Raw genomic sequence first — 22,375 nt, forward strand, 5'->3', positions numbered from 1 at the left:
ATACTTTTATATGTTTAATCTGAACTCTGAATGCTTAGTAAAACTTTACTTTTAGGTCACTTTTATTTTCTTTTTTAAAAAAGATCTCTTATTTCCTTTTTCTGTTTCCTACCAAAATGGGGTAGAAACAGGTGAAAATGTTTTCATGTGATGATCTTGAATCCCTCTTGCTGTTTTAACAGATAATGGCTGAGAAACAACCACAAAGGACCAGGATTTTTGTTGGTGATAGAATGACATGGATTTCTCCAACGACCCTGACAGAACTTCTAGAAGCGAAATTCAACTACCCTCAGGCCCCTGTTGTCATGGGAAACACCTCTGTAGGTATGTAGAACCCCAGGGACCTCTTCTGAGGGAAGTGAGGAAAAGGACTTTGGAGGAAAGAACCTCATGTTCATGTTCTCAGGAAAAACAGTCCAAAAAGCACTTTTAATAGTTTAGACTTGACTCTTGGGATTGCTTAAGAGACTTTCACAACTTCCATTATGTAAGTAAATTCCTATTGCCCGGAATCAGAGCAGTGCATAGAGTTACACCCAGAAGATCTGCTTCATAACAGCATAGAAGTAGCAGTTCCGGTGACAGCTGTTCTTCCCTTCCATGTGGCGACTGATCTTGGGCTCATATTTGAAGTCACTCTTTGTTTCCTCTTTTGGTGGTATCCTAATAGATATGAAATGGTTTTCTCACACTGCAGTTACAGGGTCTTTCTATTGGGTCTGTTGTGAGCTCAGTTTAACTTCCTTCTTCTCTGAGGAGACTGCCAGAGTCCTCCCAAAGAGAATTTTGAGTATGCCACAAGTCTTCTCACACTAGTCAGCCAACACTTCAAGCTGACGAGTTCAAGGAGGCCTCCAAGTCCAGTGGAAGTCCATCTGGCCTGTCTCTGGGTGATTTGGCAATGAACAGACCAATGGAAAGATAATGTAACTTTTACATATTTAAAGATAATCACTTTTTTTTTCTTTTGAGAGAGAGAGAGAGTGATAGTGTGTGAGCAGGGGAGGAGGGGCAGAGGGAGAGGGAGAGAAGAGAATCTTAACAGGCTCCACGCCCAGCGCAGAGTCCCACATGGGGTTCGATCTCACCACCCTGAGATTGTGACCTGAGCCAAAGCCAAGAGTTAGGCACTTAACTGACCGAGGCACCCAGGTACCCAAAGATAATCACTTTTTAAAAAATGTTTTATTTCTTTTCAGCGTAATAGTATTCATTGTTTTTGCACCGCACCCAGTGCTCCATGCAATCCGTGTCCTCTCTAATACCCACCACCTGGTTCCCCCAACATCCCACCCCCCACCCCTTCAAAACCCTCAGATTGTTTTTCAGAGTCCATAGTCTCTCATGGTTCACCTCCCCTTCCAACTTCCCTCAACTCCCTTCTCCTCTCCATCTCCCCTTGTCCTCCATGTTATTTGTTATGCTCCACAAATAAGTGAAACCATATGATAATCACTTTTAATCAAAATTTCAAAATTTGTTTTTTTCTAATCCTTCAGGGCCTGAAATGAAATTTAAGGGTGTCTTTCACCCAGTTATAATTTCTCCCGATGGAATTGAAGAACTAAATTTTGCAACCTGTTCACATAATGGTGAGTTCTTATGGTCCCTCTTTTCTTAGTTTGCATTCGGTAATCGATTTTTGTCCTTTATCCAGTGGACAAGCAGAAAAAGAATTATTCCTAATTATAATATACAGAGATTCTCTCCTTATAAAAATGATAACATTCTGGAGGAGACCCAGGAAAGAATTCTCTATAGTTAAAAGAAATACTAATTGTCTGCAGAGTCTACTGAAAAACTTTCTTCTGCCATATCAGAGACATGTAACAACTATTCAATGAAGAATGTTGTGCTTGTGCTGGATAGAAGAAAAATATGAGTAGAACCCAATCTCTGCTTTCCAGAAGCACAGTAGGAAGGAGAGTAAGTTTATGTATTGAGCAGCTTAAGGCCTGGCTCATCTGATCCCACAAAGGAAATTGACTTAATGACAATGATGAGAGGTAATGTAAATGTGGGTTTGGAGCCTAGCCCTGGAGTCGAATTCTTGACCATTTCGCATATTAGCTCTGAGAATATAGTCAAGTTCTGAATCTCAGTTTCTTCATCAGTGAAATGAGGTTATTCTCTTAAAAATTTCTTAGGAGTCAAGGAGACTCTATGAAGCATTTAGTGTAGTAGAAACATTTAGCCTACATCACCTTCATCACTACTACCACCTCTACCTTTGCCACCACCATCACCACCATTAGTACTCCCACTGCCACCATCACCACTACACCTTCCTTACCACCTCCATCACCACCCCCACCATCACCTCCATTAACACAAAGGCTCCATCACAACCATCACCTCCACCACCACCACCACCACTTCCATCTCCATCACCTCCACCACCACCACCATCATCTCCCTGATCTCCACCACCACCTCCTTCACCACCACCACCACTACCATCAATAAGCAGGGCAGCAAGTATTGGGAAAAAGATCCCCTGTCTGCAACTTTGGTCGAATGACATTTCCAGGTCAGCAGTGATCACACCGCATTATTTATAAATGATTTCATTTCAGAGCTGACCTTAGGTGCTGGCCTCAGCCTGACTCAGGTGAAGTACATCTTGGGTGAAGTAATCCAGAACCTCCCAGAGGAGAAGACACGGATGTACCAAGCTCTCTTGAAGCATTTGCGAACTCTGGCTGGATCTCAGATCAGGAACATGGCCGTATGTATTTGATGATGGTAAACTCTGGCATACATGTCTCGGGTGACTGTCTCTGACAAATCATGACATTTTTTGTTCATTTAAACAGACAAAATATAGTAATTCTCCAAAACCTTGCTTACTCCTTACTTTATCACCTGTGTTTTTATAATTCTGTAACAGGTATTGAAAATAATTCCATTATTTTTAAAAGTCTTTAGGGGGCCATATCGTGAGCAGGCACCTAGATTCAGATCTGAATCCCCTCCTGGCCGTGGGCAACTGTACCCTCAACTTGCTATCAAAAAGTAAGTGATGGCTCCTTCTTGGAAATTATTAATCCTGCTCCTCTTATCCACTTTTCTTTCTGGGGAGGCAGGAGGTCCAGTTTTGAAAATGACTATTCTTTGTAATATTAATAATTCTCCCCACCTTTCTGAATGCTGGAAATTTGGCCGGTCTATTCCTAATTCCCTACACTTCCGCTGTCCTCATCACTTTCTTTTTGAGGCTGTGTGCTAGGTCTTTTCCTGTACTGGTCACCTGACATTGACCATGCTTGTGTTGGTTAGTGTCCCACTGTGACCTGAGTAGTAGAGAGAACTATAGTGGCTGAGAATTACTGAGCCCCTTTGTCGAAGACTTTTTCTAGGTGTTACAGGGGGGTTATGGCACCCCTGTCATCTTGTGTGTTCAAACTTCGTTGTTCATTGATGGAAGCCTAAAGACCTTTTTTTGTTGAAAATGGCGGGACTCCATTCTATTCTATGTCAGTTTTGTTTTTGAAACAAAGTCCAGGGCTTTTAGTAGATTTCTCTTATTTCAACTTGGTTAATAGTTATTGCTAATTGGTCCCTTAGAAGTCTGTTTTTATTTTCATTTTAAAAATGGACTAGCTTTCTATTACCTGCATTATTACCTAAATAACTACAAAATTATCTTAAGGTACCTACGATCTTAAAAATACCTACAAAATACCTTCAAAATTACCTTACAAAATACCTCCAAAACTATCTTGAGGAGGAAGGTTAGTATTCAGAGTTGTATGTTTAAGTAACATCCCTTTAAAACAATTATATGATGAGAAACACGTCTTGTGATGTGAGTGTAAATATCAAAAGCTTCTTAGCTTCCATCCTAAAGTCCTATTACATATAGCTTTAAGTGGTTCATCTCCCAGTGTATAGATTGAAGAACAGAAATTCCCTGGGTGCTGGAAAAAGAGATTAAAAAAAATAAGGCAGCACCTCACTAGTACATATTCATTAAAAGCAATTTATTTATTCGCTCCCGAATCTTACAGTTTCCTGGTTATAAACAATACGTGTTTGTTGAGTGACTTGATCAGAATACCAAGAGGAGTATTAATATCTACATTCTGCTTACAAAACTCAAAATGAATTTTGCTGTCTGGGAAGAGGACTGCTCATGTCCTGTTCTGTGTGGCCTCTGGGCCACTTTGCTAGATATTTTCATTTATAAGCAAGCAAACAAGCAAACAAAAACAACAACAACAAAACAGGTGGGACCTAGTCTGGAAGAAACACCACAAGATGCCTTTGTAGAGAAAAGATTTCCAAGCATTGAAAGAACACTTCCTTTCCCAAACAGCCAGTTTCATCAGATTATTTGGTAGAACTATTTCCAAAGTTTTATTGTTTAACAGAACAGATTCCAGGGAAAGTGTCATTTCTTTCCACAGAAGGAAAACGACAGGTTCCTTTAAACGAGGAGTTTCTCAGAAGGTGCCCCGGTGCAGATCTGAAGCCTGAAGAGATCCTGATCTCAGTGAACATACCCCACTCAAGGAAGGTGAGAACCTTCTTTCAGTCTCCTGCTTTTACCATGAGTCTGCAGTTTGTTAATTCCAACATAGGTGAGTTAAGAAAAGGTGTTGACTATTTACAGGGGAGATTACAGTACTCGTGAGTAGTCACCTTTTACTTGTGTTATGTACCCCCCCATCATTCCCAGAATCAGGAGACCTTTGTCTCCTGAGACCCTGTCTCTATCATTCTCTCTCTGTCTTTCTCTACCTAACCCAAACTCTAAAGTTACTCCCTATCAATCTTTATCAATTCTTTGACCCATAAAGCTTTTCCCTAAAGAAGACTTGAAAATACACTCTACCTATATCTTGGGGTTTAAAAGAGGCTGAAAAAAAAAATACATTGCAAACAGAACTTAGCAGAAAGAGGGACTTTGGACTCTAAGTGAATTCAAACTCAAGACTGAATCCTGGTTTCAGGACCTGTGACCTGAACTTACCACCAAATCAGGCTGAGGCTTAGATCTGTCATCTGTAAAATGGGAATAAGCACGCTTGCCTTGAAGGGCGTCCTAGTTTGCTAGGGCTGCCATCATAAGGAACCACAGGCTGAGTGGCTTAACCAATAGAACTTTATTTTCTCACAATTTTGAAGGCTAGAAGCCTGATATCAAGATGTCAGCAAGATTGGTTTCTTCAAAGGCTTCTCTCTTTGGCTCATAGATGACTATCTTCTCCCTGTGGCTTCACATGGTTTTCCCTCTGTTTATGTCCAAATTAACTCTTATGAGGACACCACCATGTTAGCTGAGAGCCCACGCTAATTAACTCATTTTACTCTGAATACCTCTTTAAAGACTGTATCTCCAAATACTGTCATATTCGGAAGTCCTGGGGGGTTAGGACTTCAATATATCAGTTTTGGGGGACAGAGCGTGGCCCACAACGGAGTGTGACAAGGGCCTGCGAGGTGGTGCACATAAACTGTTTAGTGCATTGTTATCACTCAGGGTAGTTCTACATGTGCTGCTTACCTTTTGCCTTCAGTGGGAATTTGTGTCAGGCTTCCGACAAGCCCAGCGGCAACAGAATGCGCTCGCCATAGTCAATTCCGGGATGAGAGTCTTTTTTGGAGAAGGAGATGGCATCATCCGAGAGTTATGCATCTTGTATGGAGGTGTTGGTCCAACCACTGTCTGTGCAAAGAATTCCTGCCAGAAACTCCTCGGAAGGTATGGCATCCTGTCCTTATATTCCAGGTCTTTGCGTGGTGACACATGGTTATGAGAAGAAAAAGGCTTGTGACTTTCCTATTTAATGGCATGGGATTCCAGTAAGATTTCATGATTATTTCAGGTGTTTTTGATTATAGTGACTTCTGAAGTGGGCATCATGTAGTCTGTGTGCGTGTGTGCATGTGTGGGGGTGTGTGTGTGTGAGAGAGAGAGACAGACAGACAGACAGACGGGGGCAAGGAGAAAGAGAAGGAAAGAAAGAGAGAACCCATCTCCCAGGACTAAGACCAGTAAGCAAAATAAGAAAATACTCATTTTCTACCTTCACCATGATAAAAAAAAAAAATAGACTCTTTGGAGTTTGTTTTATAATAAATGGTTAAAGTCATTTGCTTACGTGACTTTTGTTTCTCTAGATAATACTGATAGCTGATATTTCTGGAGCATTTATTAGGTTATCAGTTACCATTTCAAAGTAGAATGGTTACCAATAAAGAAGAATGGTTAAAAGTATGAACTCAGTCAACCCCAGTGAACTGTGATCTCAGTCAGCTTACTGAGCCTCAGTGTCTTTCCTTATCCGTCAAAAGGCGGTAAAGATCCCTACCTCATAGGATTAAATGAGTGACTACAAACAAGGTGCTTACAACAGGACCAGGCATGCAGTGAACATTCTAGTGATCTAGGGGTCGGTTACTGCTGGACTAAGGACTTAACGCAAGTTGTCATTTCTTCCTCATGACCATTCCAGGAGGTGAGTTCTACTCTCATTCTCCTTTTACTGATGAGGAAGGGGTGGGCCTGGGCCAGACACCTTGAGAGTGAAGGACTGTGATTTGAACGTGGGTTGGCCAGCTGTGGAGCTTGTCCTCTCATTCCCTGCATCCCACCGTCATTATTTGTCTCACACATGAGCTGAGCCTGTGAGGTAATGAGTGTTGTCAGCTAGGTGTCTTCTCTTTGGTTCCCATAGGCCCTGGAATGAAGAGATGTTGGATGCGGCTTGCAGGCTGGTTCTGGACGAAGTTACCCTTCCAGGCTCAGCTCCGGGCGGGAGGGTGGAGTTCAAGAGGACCCTCATCATCAGCTTCCTCTTCAAGTTCTACCTGGAAGTGTCGCAGTTTCTGAAGAGGATGGTAAATGGAACTGACCCTGTGTTAGCTTTCCCAGCACTGAGGGCTGCTGTGATACCCAAAGGAGAGGCAACAACCCCATGGGGAACAGCTATGGTATAGGCGGACACAGCCCAAATTAAAACACTTGGCCTTGCTGGGCATCCTCTGGGCTGGCCGTTCATGGCTGGTGCACTTGAAGAAGATTTGCAAGGAGAGCAGAGTTGGGCAGGACTGTGTTTAACAGTACTCGGCCTTCGTGTTTCTGACTGTTGTTGGTCTAGGAGGTGTGCAGAAAGCTCATTCATGATTCAAATATATTTTCCCCTCAGCAGAGCATCTCTCCCACTAGTTAAGGGTCACCTTCATGCATTCGATTTTCTTTTCTGGATTCAGCTTCATTTCTCTCACCTATAAGACGATGATAGCGGCCACTCCACAAGGTTATGGTGAAATGGGTCCTCACAGGAAAAGGGCTCAGTGGGTCCCTAGTGCTTCTGAGGAGCATGGGAAGACTGCCTTGTAGTCGTCTTGGTGATAGTTTTATCACCCAGGCATTCTTTTGCCTGGTCTCCCTTGTGCCGAACAGTTACAAGGTTGTCGATTCGGGAGGACACGACTAAAGGATTTCTCTGAATAAATTTTCTAGACCCAAAAGGAACTTGAAGCATACTGGCCGCATTAATCCCATGCTACAACCAGCTGATCAAACTAGACTAGAAGCCAAGAACATTCTTCATGTGTTGTAGAACTTAGTATGATCGCTTTAATAAGAGTCACAAAATTTTCTCTTAATACTGCTTCTGAGAGTATTTTTTCATTTTAGAAGGAGTCAACTAAGAACCAGAGGGTTATATCCAGTTTCTGAGAATGGAAGACTGACAATGTCCAAGTGAGACACTCACCAGGCAAACAAAAGAGGAAAAATACAGCCAACTGTAGACTCTTCCAGTTAATAGCAAACAGATACAATTTCTTGGGTGAATCCAATGATATCCCTTAAAGCATCTACCTTGAGGTCTCATGCCTTCCATTCAACCTCCTCTATCAATATTGCTCTATTATTAAAAATAGTGGCCTTTGTTGGCTTTAATTTTACATTTAAAAAATTTTAATTGTAAAAAACTGACCATCAGGTGTACTGTTTAAAGTCTCGTATAAGGACGCAGTGATCTGTTCCTCTCAGTTCTCAGAGGTGTCCCTCTGAGACCCTTGCTCCTGGGGGACTGCGGCAGGCAGGAAGCTGTCTGCAGTTTCCTTCCTCTCCCGCTGGAGAGGTGGTGCAACACAGAGCTGACGTTCCTTTGCTTTGGCTCTCCCCTTTTCCCAGCTTGAGTATTCCCTTCCTTTCCATTTTATTTACTTAGCTCCTGTCTTCCTGTTTTATTAGTTTGTAAGTCCTCAGATCATTTAGGCAAGCATGTGAGAGGATCCTAAGAAACCTAAAGACGTTGGAGGTCAGTCGTCTGTATTCAGTTGGCGCTTCACAATGTGTAGTAGTATGTATGGGCCTTCCAGAACATGTGTCCTGGCGGTCAGGGAGCTGCAGCTACCCCCAGGGTTCTGCGCAGAGCAAGCACTTGCTGAAGGGTAGACTTCCCAGTTGAGCTGCTTGTCAAGAGCCATGGTAACCTCCCTTCCAAGACTGTTTCGGCCTATTTTAAATCTCTGCTATGGTTCTGCCCTTCAGGACCCTGTTCACTATCCTAGCCTTGCGGACAAGGATGCAAGTGCCTTAGAAGACCTTCATTCCAGACATCACTCCAGTACCTTAAAGTACCAGGTGGGTGGCTTTTTTTTTTTTTTAATCAAAGGCCTGGCCTGTAATTCCTTCACCTGGACACCCCACTCTCCTCACAATGATTCCCAAGCTTTCTAAGCTCTAGCTCCCCTTCTGGTAAACTCGGGCTTCTCCAGTGTTAATTACAATTTCAAATTCAGTGACAAATTTTGACAAAAGATAGAACTAGCCATGGCCGTTTTCTAAAAAATGCCTGTTTTGGTCTTGAAGTTCGTGTGTTTTGCTCTGTGGCCTTGAACCACTGACAGGCATGAGCTGTGGCTAGCTTGCCACACACTTTCTGCCTTTGGTGTTGTGGAAGCCAGAACACAACCAAAGTCAAATTCTGTGTCAAGGCTGGTGGCTGCCTTGATTTTGTTTATAGAAGAACAGAAAACACAGCCCTTGTTGGTGAAAATGCAGTCATGGTTTTGTTTTGTTTTTTCACAAAGTTACTGATTTACTTTGTTTTTGAATAAGCAATTCTATACACAACAGATACATTGTTGAACATGACATCTGAGACTAATGATATACTACATGTTGGCTAATTGAATTTAAATTTAAAGAAATGTTTGCTCCCCCAGTCTCTATTCTTCAGGAATCTTTTCTGTGAGTTACATTTAGAGTTGAATCAAACTAAATTCTAAGAGCTATTCAAGCTCCCCTAATGCAAGCTGACTGTTAGAACAGAATTCCTCACAACTTTCAAATGGAGTTTTCCACCACAACATCATAGAAATACCGCCCAAAGTCGCCCTGTTGGTAAACTGGGTAAGATTAGATGTGGTTTTCCTTGAAATTATTATCAAGAAGCTTTACCTTGAGAGTTTCATTAAGTCAAGAACATGACGAGGCTTTTGAAAGCATCCGTTCATTGACTAGTGTTGGATCTAGCTGTAGAAGCCGACAGAACGTCATAGGAATGTGCCGTTGCTCCCTCTCTCTGAAGGTTTTAGGTTCAGGATGGTCAAAAAATTCAAGGACACCAAAACCCATTGAAAGCGATGATATTGAAAGTTTTAAAAAGCTGTCGTCTTTCCTAATATTCTGTAAAATATGGAAGCTGCAACCTTCAGCTTATAAATACCATAATGTTACCTTGACAGTGGAATAAACCTCAGAAAGGAACAACAGCACATTAACGGGCATTCAAACCAGCCAGAGAAGTGACAGTCCTCACACAGTGGATGGTCAAGGGACCTTGTTATTATAGATTGCAAGGCCAAGTTTTGGAAGTAGTTCATCTCCCACACAGATGAGTTTTCTTTTTGTTTTCCTGTGGTTTTTTTATACACACAGATATTTGCCTTGCTCGAGCATCTCTAGCACTTGTGACAAACATCTTTCCCCAAATCAGTTCATTTGCGCTTCAGGAGATCACCAGTTTGAAGAGACAAATTCGTTCCTTGGTGGTTCCTTCAGCCACATAACAAGCAGAAGTAACGAGTCAGGTACAGCCTCTTTCACTGGTAGATTCACCCCAACGAATTACCAAAAAAAAAAAAAAAAAAAAAGAGTGTCGTATCTTCAGCTAAAACAATCGACTGCATTTTTTATTATAGACTAGAAAAAAGATGTATTTTAGGATTTTTCTTCAGTCTTTTTGCCAGCTCACACAGCCGGGTTTCAAAAGGTTTTGTTGTTGTTTTTCCCCCCAGTGCTATCATGTGTTTCATTATTGACAAGAAAAAAGTATTATGTCATAGAAAATAGAAAACTCCCAGAGCCTCCACAGGTACTTGAGGATATGTTTCCTTAATATTTAAGCTTACGAATTACCTGGAATTTTGCTCTTCATAATGGAAAAAAATCTGTTAGGATTTTTTAAAAGTGGGTGATTTTTCACTCAAATGTTCAGGTTGCAAGCGCCCCCCCCCCCAGAATCCTAGTACAGCAGGTTGGGGTATTTACAGAGCGAGCTGACCCTTACGATCTAGAACACAAAAAAACATACTGGAGGGAGAGCCCTCAGAACATTTATTTTTCTCTTGATCACCTTCTCAGCTTCTCAAAGGAGAGACCAATGGTCTGACGAAAGCACTTGGTCCTGAGGACAGAGCAATGAGCCGTGACTCTGGGGCTGGTGTGTGGGAGCTGCCTCAGACCCCCTTCCATGCCTGAATGCCCACATGTAAAATTTCCTCTCAGTTTCCCTCTTTGCCTACATTCATGGCCTAATGTCTATCTTTATTTAATGGTGCCTGGGTCAAGTCCTAAATTATCTTTCTTCATAATCTTGTGCTTTCTAGTTGTGCATTATGTTCTAGTAACTACAAAAATGAAGTTTACATTTAAATGAAACAAATATGGACACGAAAACAAAAAAATGCCTATTGGTAAGTGTACATTTTACTGTAAAACAGTAAATTTTGTGCGAGCCAGAAGTAAGTTCATAGCATCCCACACATGTGTCGTGTGCCAAGTCAATTTTAGAAATCACTCTACTTTCTGCATGTAATTGTCAGTCAACATTTGGCTGACATTTTACTGTCTTTGATATTATGAAGAGAGTAAGTTTTAATTTTTTCCATATAACCAATAGAAATGTTGAACATGTTTTCAGATTACACGTGCCACTCTCCTTTACCCTCTTGTTATTCTAGGCCTGTCCCTTGCCTGGACAGCCTCTGATCTATCTCAGGCCAAAGGTGTATTTTTTGGGTCCCTCAAGGAGGTTGACAGTGAACCAGGACCATGAACAGCAGAGAGCATCGGACAAGTGTCCATTTCAGTATCTTTGTCCTGGAATCTCCACCACACACACTCCCATCACCAGACCCCTAGCAGCTGTAGCCTTCATGTGGGGCTCTGAGCTTGGTCTCTGTCCTGTCCCTTAACCCCTCTCTCTTCATATGTCCAGTTCTCCTTCTCCCAATGACCAACCAACCAGGAAAGCTAACAACTCCCTCCTACTTGAAATACTGGGGAAGACATCTGTTTGTTTCATGAAACATATTTAAGGTACTTAGAGAACCGGTACCAAGACATTTTATTCCATGGGTCTCCAAAAAAGAGTAACATTAGTAAATCATTCTTCAAAATGCAGGTCCCTTTGTCTTCATTCTTTATCAGGATTGTCTAAGTTACAAATTTTAACAATTATTTCTTAACTTTCTCATTTGGAATAGGAAAAGAAGGGCTCTTCTTGTGGACAGCATGCCCTCAGTATTTTATGAAACATAGTCAAAATACCATCATGCCCTTCTGAAAAACATTATGTATGCCATCGCTTAGATACAACAGTAAAATAATTTTGGTAATAAAATTGAAAGAAATATGGGAGCATTAACAAGATGATATAATTTTACATTTTTAGAAAGAAATATTCATTTACTCACATAAATGGAAGTTGCATTAGAGATACTTGTGTTCTATATTCAGAAAAAGTACGGAAAAAATTAGAACAGTTTCATGACCATGCATCCCAGTTTTGCCTACTGTATTACTGAAACAGGCTTCTTGTCCTCATGTTATTATTAACAATGACAACTTTCAGCGTCAAAATTGTTCTGGTTTGGATGTAAATTATATAGCTACCCTCTTATGGGAGATGTGTATAATATTATAAAAATGATTAAAAAATGATATGTTGTTTTTTGATTAAACAGAGTGTAGACTCCAAGCAGCTTCCTCAAGACCCAATTGGCCATCCCATCATGCACCTATCTGGTATTAAGCATGCCACGGGTGAAGCCATCTACTGTGATGACATGCCTACCGTGGACCAGGAGCTTTTCTTGTCTTTTGTAACAAGTTCAAGAGCTCATGCTAAGATTGTGTAAGTGATAAAGTCCTAATTAGACATTATGATTGCCTTTTCGTCTAAGTCACTTAAGTGGTAAGTAATGGTACAGAGAGGATAGGCTATTTATTGGCAATATTCAATGCGATTGGGAGGGAAATTAGATCAAAATGTAGGACTTAATACAATACTCTAATAGTTGGAGGGACAAATTGTATTAAGTCCTACATTTTGATCTAATTTCCCTCCCAATCGCATTGAATATTGCCAACTATTAGAGCTAGAGGTACCTTACCACTCAGACGTCTTCTTCTCCAGTTAAGCTTGTTCATCTTGGTCTTCGGGCTGGGGCTTCTCTGAGGACCTGCTCTGTGTCCTCTGATCTAGGTCTATCGATCTGTCAGAAGCTCTCAGCCTACCTGGCGTGGTGGACATTGTGACTGAGGAACATCTTCGTGGTGTAAACTCCTTCTCCATTTTCACCAATCCAGAGGAACTTCTGAGGACAGAGGAGGTATGGCATTTTTGTTTTCTGTTTCAAAAATAATTTCCTCGGTTAATGTTCTTAAAGATGGCATCACATTTGGCACATCATAAAGGATTCCAGTAATTCCTTAAAACGCCATTATTCTAATGGTGAATGAATTCAAATATACTCATTTTCCACATAAGAAGTTGACTAGTTCTATAAAAGATACTTGGTGTTTTCCTGTTTTCTAGTCATAATCTTACTACTAGAAGGGGAGGAGCAGAGGGAGAGAGAAAAGAGAGGAGTCCTAGGCAGACTCCACACCCAGCATGGAGCTGGTTGTGGGACTAGACCTCAAGACCCTGAGCTCATGACCTGAGCCAAAATCAAGAGTCAGACGCTTAACTGACTGGGCCACCCAAGTGCCCCTTTTCTTAGCTTTTAATATGAGAATTCTGTCCCCCTCTCTGAACTCAATCCAACTCAGTCATGTATACAGCCCTGTGTTCCACCAGGGTCTTTAAGTGAGCACCTAATGTGGCTGGCCACATAGCCGAGTAAGACCCAAGTGGTCCTTACCCTCACAGAGAGTAAAGTCCAGAGGAGAAGGTGAAGTGGACCTTTAATGCACTTCTGACTTCGTATTAAGCTTACTTACTTGCTACTTTGTACCCTAGTAAAAGCCCCTGAGTGAGACCCTGAGTCTGAGTCATTGGCGTGCTCCGCGCACTGCTTCCCACACAGCAGGTGGAGGAACATGACAGCAGCTGTTGCCACTTAATGGTTTCAGACGATTCAGACTGATCTGCCTGTTGCATCTTAAGTTTTCAGAAAATGCAACACGGGTGGCTTTCGGCAGGTTTTCTGTCTAAGGCGGACTTCTGAGTTCAGTGTCGACCCCAAAGCGCTTCCTCCTTCCAGAGTCCTGACTTTCAGCTCTTGCTGGCTGGTTTACTGGCTATGAATGAAAGCTTGATGACCCGAGTGTTAAGTGGAGGTTGCAACTGTCCCAAGCCAGGGCTGTGCGGGGCTGGCAGAAGACAATGAGGATGGTGGCCTTTGCTGACTGTTAAGTAAACAAGCAAAGCCCTTTGGAGCTGCAGGATAGTGCTTCCTCCGGGAGGGGTGCGGACGTTGATGTCCAGCATCTCAGGGGGCACGTGGGTGTGCCAGGTCACGGGGGCAAACCCAGGCACCCAGGCAGAGCAGAGAGGAGAGCCATCATGAGCACCTTTGTTACTTTAATCCCTTTTGTAAGTTACCCCTTTAAAACGGTCTTTTCACTGTAGAACTTCTAAGCATGTATAAAAACAGAATAGTGCAATGAATCCCCATCGACCATGGCGCCAACAGTTGCCAGCGTTTCACCATTCACCATGTAACTGCCCGCTGTCCCCGCCCGCCCACACCCAGCAGACACACTTCTGGGTGTGGCTGTGGGGTGTGTGCACGCACACCTGCTAGATCTTTTTTATTACCATTTTTTTTTTTTTCTGATGACAACACAACTATGTGCTTGTTGTAGAAAAGACTTAATAGTTTAAAGTCAATTTTTTTTTAAAGATTTTATTTATTTATTTGACAGTAGATGGAGAGGTAGGCAGAGAGAGAGAGAGAAGCAGGCTCCCCGCTGAGCAGAGAGCTCGATGTGGGACTCGATCCCAGGACCCTGAGATCATGACCCGAGCCGAAGGCAGCGGCTTAACCCACTGAGCCACCCAGGCACCCCTAAAGTCAATTTTTAAATGAGTGATTACATTTGAATTGTGATCATGGTATAAGGTGAGAGAGAACGGAGCAGTCATGGTGACTTCTTCCAGTCTTATTTTACCTTCCTGGAGCCTTAGTTTTATCCCCATCGACTTTCTGCTCTGATCCCTGTGTGTTTCCCTTGGACACCTGCCCCACCTGCAGGCAGAACCATGGTGGGGACGCTCTGTGCTTGCCTGTGTCTTGGCTAGTACAGGTTCAATCTCTGCATGAAAAGTCTGTGCTCCACCAGTGTTTGGGACACACATTTGCTCACTAGCAGGCTGTGCTTTCATTTCCTTCCTCTGTCGTCTCTGATGAGATGGGCTATGACCTTCTGGTCCTCCCTTTCTAGAAGCTTCCTCTCAGAATGGCCCTGATCATGGTGGCAGGCACAGGTTGAGCCATGTGACTTGCTCTCCTCGAGCCCTCCAGAGCCCCAGTGCGCTGACCTGGAGTTTTTATGTGACAGTCACTCCCGTCCTTCTGATGAGGGAGCAGGAGGCTGGCTGAGGACAAAGCAAAAGCTGGCGCTTCTAAACCTAAATCTCATTAACAAGGATGCTTGATAGCAGGAATGTAACATTCCACCAGACTTCCAATTGTCTTTACTTGATAGCAACTAAGCCTTGAATATCCTGATAGTATTCTTTGCCCCAATAGCCCTTCTGAACACCCCTTTGTCCTCACCTACCCAACTCCTGTGTATATAACCAACCACTCCTCACAAGCTGGGGCAGCCGCATCTCCGCCTGCCCACGGGCCCTGTCCCCGTGCTTTAATAAATCACCTTTTGCACCAACGACGTCTTAAGAATTCTTTCTTTAGTCGTCGGCTCCGAACCTCCTCACCCCACCGAACCTCGCTTAGGTTCTGGGACTTCATCACTTCCTCAGTCACTTCTTCCAGTGGTGCCACACAAAGACCCGAACTCCCCTAGTCCCTGGGTGTTGGTTCCTCTATACACAGGGCAAAAAGAAACCACTGGAAGAGGCAGAGCCCTCCAGATTGGTAGGTAGTGGTTTTAATAAGAGAGGGAACTTCTGGGGCGCCTGGGTGGCTCAGTCGTTAAGCGTCTGTCTTTGGCTTAGGTCATGATCACAGGGTCCTGGGGTTGAGCTCCGCATCAGGCTCCCTGCTTAGCAGGAAGCCTGCTTCTCCCTCTCCCACTCCCCCTGCTTGGGTTCCCTCTTTTGCTGTGTCTCTCTTTCGGTAAAATAAATAAATAAAATCTTTTTTAAAAAAAAAAGAAAGAAAGAAAGAAAAAGAAAGGGAACTTTGGAGTCTTATCTTGGGCAGCCACGAGACTGAGAGACATCTGCACCCATCTGCCAGAATCTTAAAAGTGCACACGTGTACGGGCCTTAACTGGGTTCAGTCCTGTGTGCCATCCAGATGGTCTACACCACACCTTACTCTCTCAGGCCCCAGTTCCTACTGGGGAAACTGTACATTCTAAAAACAGGGAAGGAGTGAGGAGCCTCCATTTGCCTGGGTCAAGCTCAAGGGTCCACCGGGACCCGGTCCCGTCAGTGACCTCCTCCAACAGTGGGGTCGTGAGCCCAACTCTACGAAGGCGCTTTCTCACCAGAGCCCTTGTTAACAGCCGCGCTGCACATGTGAAGGGGTTAGTTACTGTGTGTCTAGCTCTGTGCTGGGGGGAGGAGGAAAAGAGTGAAAGGAGAGGGCCTGGGGCCTGCGCTCCCCGGGGACAGAAGTCTCTCTGTGTCACAGGTGTCCTGTGCGGGCCAGCTTGTCTGTGCCGTGATCGCGGAGTCCGAGGTTCAGGCAAAGCGAGCAGCCAAGCGAGTGAAGGTTGTCTACGAAGATTTGCAGCCGCTGATCCTGACAATCGAGGTAACGAGCACCGATGGATCCGTTAAAATGCTTTTGGTTACAGTGACAGGAAAGAAACTCGGACCCCAAGTGGTGTCCCACACAGAGGGGCTTTGTCGGCCCTAGACTGTCGGCGTCAGCAAAGAACCTGGTTCTGTGCCTCTCCTCTCTGCGGCCCACGGCCCAGGCCCTCAGCCCCTCCCCTGGAGTCACAGGATGGCCGCAGGGGTTTCCCGTCTGTGTCCAGGTGGGGAGAGAGAACGTTGTCCCGGGATTCCCAGGATTCCAAGCGTGAGCCCTGAGGTCCAGCCTTATCAGGCCACTTGGGCCACACACCCAGCTCTGAACAAATGATTAGCCAGAGGCATGCGGACCTGTTGGTTACTGCTGAGGGGTTAGATTTCTTTGAAGTGTGTGGGCTTCAGCGGGTGGAGATGTGAGCAGAAATCTGGTCGCTGAGGGGGGCAGGTGAGAGGAGGGCTGTGTGGGCGGCCAGCGGTGTCCAGGACCCTGAGTTCACCGGCACCCTGACTCTCTCGGGGGTGTGCAGGAACCAGCGAGACGCTCTGTGAAGCAAATATTGGAGACACTGTGTTTAGATTCGTTAGAGCATATCTGATGAGTAGATTTACAAAGATACAAGACTCATCTCCATGAAATGATAGCGTGTTCTGTATCCATTTCGTTGGTTCCTGTAATTTACTGAATAACGAAAGCATGCAAGTTGGGAAAGCAGCAGGAATAGATTAGATGCGGCACAGACAGGCTCCACGGACTCTGGGAATACATTATCTTCAAATCGAAATGAGTGACTTGTTCTCTAGGTGACTAGTGTGCCCTGTGGCGGAGAATGAGAAACTGACTTGGCTCAGATTCGTGTCTCCAGAAGAACTTGGCCTTGATGTGTTTCTTATCGTGCTGCCTTATTCCTAGGAGCATAGCGTTTGTTTATGGACAGTGTCATCAGTGTTTAAAACATGAAATTAAAATCATGTCAAGAAGACAAACATACAGAAGTTAAGCCGGAGTCAAGGAGTGGCAGTTTCCCCAGAATTTCCTAGCCGGTTTCAGAGTCAAACGTTCTCTTCCTTCCTAGTCAGATGTTGCCTCTGCATTTGGCTACTTTATGCGCTCATTCCCCAGCATTTTGTTATCAAGGTTCTTCTAAATAAGAAATGATTCCTTAATTACTTCTTCATAAGAAATTATTTACATGCTACTTCATCAAAATTTTGTTGACAGTCCTTTGCCCAGTCCTGGTGGCTGAATGTCTTCCCTTCCCCACCCCCACCTTCCAGTCAAATAAATTTCTAAACAAGCCAACAGAGGCCACACTCTCCGTGCCCTCCGTCACTCCATCTGGCAGATCCCCCGTTGTTTGCCAGAGAATACCAGCATCAAACCCCAAACTTTGACATGGGGAGGAGAACTGACTCATATTTTTATCAGAGGTCAAGCTCTCCAAGGTCAACCAACTGGATCAGAGTGAATTTAATCAAAAATTTTAGCAGGAAAATATGCCCGGCTCCACACACATTACAGTTTTTTTTTTTTTTTAAATCACTTTTTTGGACCACGAATTATTTGGGAAATTGTCTCAAAGTTACTTAAAAAGCAAGCAGCAAGTAAAGTGGAAAAATATTACACTTTTTAAAAATAGGATTTATAAAACTTCTGTTTTCAACCTGAAATATCTGAATTGTAGATTAATAAGAAAGAAAAAAAATTCATTCTAGAAGGAACTGTATTATCAATTTAAATAGCATAAAAAAAATAAATGTATCTCTGCTACTAGCACTGATGTTTAACTAAGCTAATGCTTTCTAGAGTGTTTAATAGTGTGAATGGTGAAACTCTTTCAAAACTCTTGGCTCAAAGGATCAGGCTGATGACCTATGGTGAGAAAAACATACTCCCCACCAGAATCTATCAGTCGTCATGGTCAACAACATGACCGCAGCTAACACTTAGGTCAAAGCAGGTTTTATGCATTCACTCCTTAAAAGCTCACAACAGTCCTGTGAAGAAAAACCGTTATTATCTTTTTTCTGCTGAAGAAACAGGAAGACAGCTCACACAGTCACACAGCTAGTCAGAAATCGAAACAATGAACAAACCGTCTGTCAAGGAACCGGGCTCCTGTGGTGGTAAAAACAAAGGAACCCACTTTCTGAGTGGAGGCAATGGCAGGGTCACGATACAACAGCTCTGGAAGGTACCCTCATAGGTCTAAACGTCTACTAGTGGCTGGAGGAAACCAGAGTTGGGATCATTCCTAACTGCCTGGGGCTGGGATTTCATGGACCACCAGTAATCCCCGGCACATAATGCTGATAGGATCTGGCATGTCACATTTGCCAGGGGACACAAGGATTACAGCAAGAGAATTTCCTAGAAAAGCTAAGAAAACCAGCCTAGATGATTGTAGCTGTATCCCTGATGATGTGTACCTTGTTGTCTCCCCCTTCACTGGGCACCCAGGAGAAGCCAGTGGGACCTAGCACGTAAGTGGCTTTGTGGTACCCAGACTGGGCTTGTACTGGAATCTTGCTTCCGGGGCCGGAGTCCCAGATGCTCTATTGCCTTGTGCAAATGCCGTGCTCGTCCTCCCAAAAGAGGAGCATGGGCCCTCCAGGCCCACCATGATCCTTGTCACTGGAATGCACTTAGCTAGCATTTACTGAGCATTTATCGTATGCCATGTAAGCTCTTTGCCCGTCTCATTTCATTTTATCTGCACAACTCCGTCAGAGCTATGTGCCCACCTGTGTCTCCTTGTACAGACGAGGCTCCGCGAGAAGAGATAATAGGCCCACAGTCAAACAGGTAGTCAGTGGAGAAAATGGACATGATTCTGACTGGGTCCAGAGTCCTGCGCGCTAAACCCATGTGCTGTGTGGCCTTGGCTTTGTACAGTTGGCTGTGGAGCGAATAGTACAGTCTTCCTGGAAAATATTAGTTCCATTCTGGGACCACCTTCCATGCTGGGGTTCTCCCTGAGCGTCCTCCATTTTGACTCGATGGGCACGTTTGTCCTGGCTCCGTGAGGGGTCTCTCTGAAGGCTGGTTCTTAGCTCGTCGCTGGGACTGTGCTGAGTGAAGGAGCAGGGTGTTCCAGAGCGGGAGACATGCTGCCCGGACTCAGATGATACCGCAGTCAGGGTGGCGGCCGCCAGAGGGCTGGATCTCTGGCCCAGAGCCTCACTTCTCTCTCCTTTCCAGGAAGCCATACAACACAGCTCCTTCTTTGAACCAGAGAGGAAACTGGAATATGGAAATGTTGATGAAGCATTTAAAGGGGCTGATCAGATTCTAGAAGGTAAAGCTCTCTGAAAAACGTGAGGAGAGGGGAAGCAGCCCAGAAGGCTTGTGAGCATGTCTAGTTTAATGCTACCTTTGCCTTTCAGAAATCGTCTAGAAATCAGCTGAGAGCCGTCACTTCATTCACACGTGCATTTCCCTTTGTCTCCGGGGTGTGTGTGTGTGTGTGTGTGTGTGTGTGTGTCTAGAGTACAGCAGGGAGGTGAAGAGGGAGGCCCAGCAGATTTATCCGATGTCGTCTCTTTTCCTGCTCATAACCACCCCGCAGATCAGGAAACTGAGGCTCGGAGTGTATGAACACAGTCATAAAACAGCTACTGAGTGACAAAGCCGGCTAATCGAATTGACAGCTTTTCTTAGGATTTCCTAAGCCCCCGATTCCCTTCCATCCTTTCTCTGACTTCTCCCTCCCTTCCTTCCAGACTTCCTTCCGTTGTGTATGTGTCATTAAAATGGAATTTCTCTCTTAGAAAAGTTGATTACAATTTTCCAATAAAATTTTTATAACTTTTTATTTTGAAATAAATTTAAATTTACAGAAAAGTTGCAATAGCATTAAAGAAACTCTCAGTTACTCTTGATCCAGATGCCCTGATTATTAACACTTTACTACACCGACTTAATCATTCTCTCTTCCTGTACACACACACACACACACATTTTTTTCTGAGCCATTTGAGAGTAAGTTACATGCTCGTTTACCTCTAAATGCTAGTGTGTGTTTCCTTAGAGCAAGAACATCCTCTTCCTTAAACAGTTGTGAAAATCAGAATGTGCACATTGACACAATACTGTTCGTTAACAACAGACCTTATTCAGATTTTGCCACTTGTCTCAGGAAAAAAAAAAGTACCAGGGGTCTTAGAGAACACAGACTTCCTCCGCTCTGCCCTGCCATGGTCCCTGCTAGAGAGCCGTCCTTAACCTCTGCTGTGCAAGAGCTGATTGCCCCAGGTGTGTGGCTGGGTAGGCGTGGGTTTCTGAACCACATCTCAGGGCGGAGAATTTCTCATTTGGCACTGTCTGTCTTTAAGTGAATTTCCAGGGTATTGGCATCTAGTGCGTATTTGAAACCACCATCACCCTAATTTTTCTCTCCAGCCCCAAGCCCAAGCTCAGAAGGGGCCTAAGGCCTACCCTCCTCGAGTGCACAGCCAGAGGTCTGGCAGGTGTATCCAGCCAGCCCCTTGAGCTCAAAGCCCATTGAGTTTCTTAACTCCACTGCTGTGTTAGACCAGAACGTGGTCACACGCTGCCTGTATGACGTCATCTGGAAACGTAGCAAAGATACCTTTACCATCACCCTTCCAGTATTCCCTGGCACACCGTCTTATCAGCTATGGGACTTGGCAGGACCCATCTCCCTGCTTTAAAGTTATATCAATAAAATAATCCTGATCTCAGAGATCTGTTGTGAAGGTTCTAAGAGATAACAGAAGTGTGCTTGGCATAGAGCTTGGCACATCCGTAACGACGAGCAGTAATTACTGCCAGGCTTCGATGTTTCTGTTGTCCTCAAGACACTATTTCACCGTCTCCCGAGCTAGCACACTGGCGGGTGCTCATTTAGCACCCCCGGTATTTCCCGGAGCCTCCCAGTGGGAGCCACTTATGAGACCTGCCTGGAGACTCCCATGCCCCCTTTCTGGGATTCTGGAATTGGAGGATCCAGGATAGGGCAGGAATGTGCTTTTGACAAACGTTCACAGTGTTCCAGACGATTCTTAGGACTAGTGAAATGTGGCAAACACTTGAAGACTGAGTCTGTTTTCTGGGAGAGGAGGAGGGAGCATTTCAGCATGAAGAGATGATGGTGTGAGCATCTTGGAAATGCCCATTTTCAAGGGGGTCCTTCCACGTGGACCATTGTATGTTCTTGCCGTCTGTGTTTTTGTGTGAATTCAGTTGTTATTCTTTCCCTTGACATCTTATTTTATCATTTAATTAAGGCATTGATTCAGGCTGTCTCTGACTTGAGTTTTAGTTTGTATCCTGCCCCTTACCCTACTGATAAATATGAAAGTGGTACAAGGTGCTTTACAAGGGACACTTGTATTGATTTTAAATTTCCACCTTCTTGACTCACTAGTGTGAGGTAATTTTTTTTTCTTACAATGCAAATTATCATTTGAATTAAGAATTTTTGGCCATTTTTGGTTACCTTTCAGTGAGAGGTAACTGGAAGTAATGATCGTCATAAGAGCCCTTTGTCCCTTAGAACATAGCTGCCCTAAGAAAATCAAATATTTAAAAGATAAATGATGTAGAACACTAACGACATCAAGTCTTAGACTGTGTTCTTGAAGGGACTGAGTTTTTATCCTCTGAAAATACATTCGGCCCCTTCCTAGCCCTGATGTCATAGCACTGGGAGGGCCTTAGAAACCCCCCAGCTGAGGCCCTGAGGTGAACATCTTTCTCTACATGAAACCACTTCTCATTTCTCTCCTTAAAAATAGCAGGAGAGGGGCACCTGGGTGGCTCAGTTGGTTAAGCAGCTGCCTTCGGCTCAGGTCATGATCCCAGCGTCCTGGGATCGAGTCCCACATCGGGCTCCTTGCTCTGCAGGGAGCCTGCTTCTCCCTCTGCCTCTGCCTGCCTCTCTTGTCTGCCTGTGCTCACTCTCTCCCCCTCTCTCTCTCTCTCATAA

The 22,375-nt window shown here is 44.1% G+C and overlaps 1 protein-coding gene across 1 annotated transcript in view; it reads left to right on the forward strand.

Annotated features, from left to right (window-relative positions):
- AOX1 (aldehyde oxidase 1) overlaps positions 1-22,375 on the forward strand; it is a 79,863-nt gene that overhangs the window by 25,668 nt on the left and 31,820 nt on the right. Inside the window, exons 9-20 of the mRNA XM_032354359.1 lie at positions 183-327; positions 1,503-1,595; positions 2,580-2,731; positions 2,925-3,018; positions 4,413-4,522; positions 5,526-5,710; positions 6,687-6,849; positions 8,516-8,608; positions 12,217-12,386; positions 12,738-12,864; positions 16,303-16,425; positions 19,627-19,723. Coding sequence (XP_032210250.1) covers positions 183-327; positions 1,503-1,595; positions 2,580-2,731; positions 2,925-3,018; positions 4,413-4,522; positions 5,526-5,710; positions 6,687-6,849; positions 8,516-8,608; positions 12,217-12,386; positions 12,738-12,864; positions 16,303-16,425; positions 19,627-19,723 — 1,552 coding nt within the window. The remainder of the gene's footprint in view (positions 1-182; positions 328-1,502; positions 1,596-2,579; positions 2,732-2,924; positions 3,019-4,412; positions 4,523-5,525; positions 5,711-6,686; positions 6,850-8,515; positions 8,609-12,216; positions 12,387-12,737; positions 12,865-16,302; positions 16,426-19,626; positions 19,724-22,375) is intronic.

Source organism: Mustela erminea, chromosome 8 (genome assembly GCF_009829155.1).
Source record: "Mustela erminea isolate mMusErm1 chromosome 8, mMusErm1.Pri, whole genome shotgun sequence".
NCBI classification, from domain to species: Eukaryota; Metazoa; Chordata; class Mammalia; order Carnivora; family Mustelidae; genus Mustela; species Mustela erminea.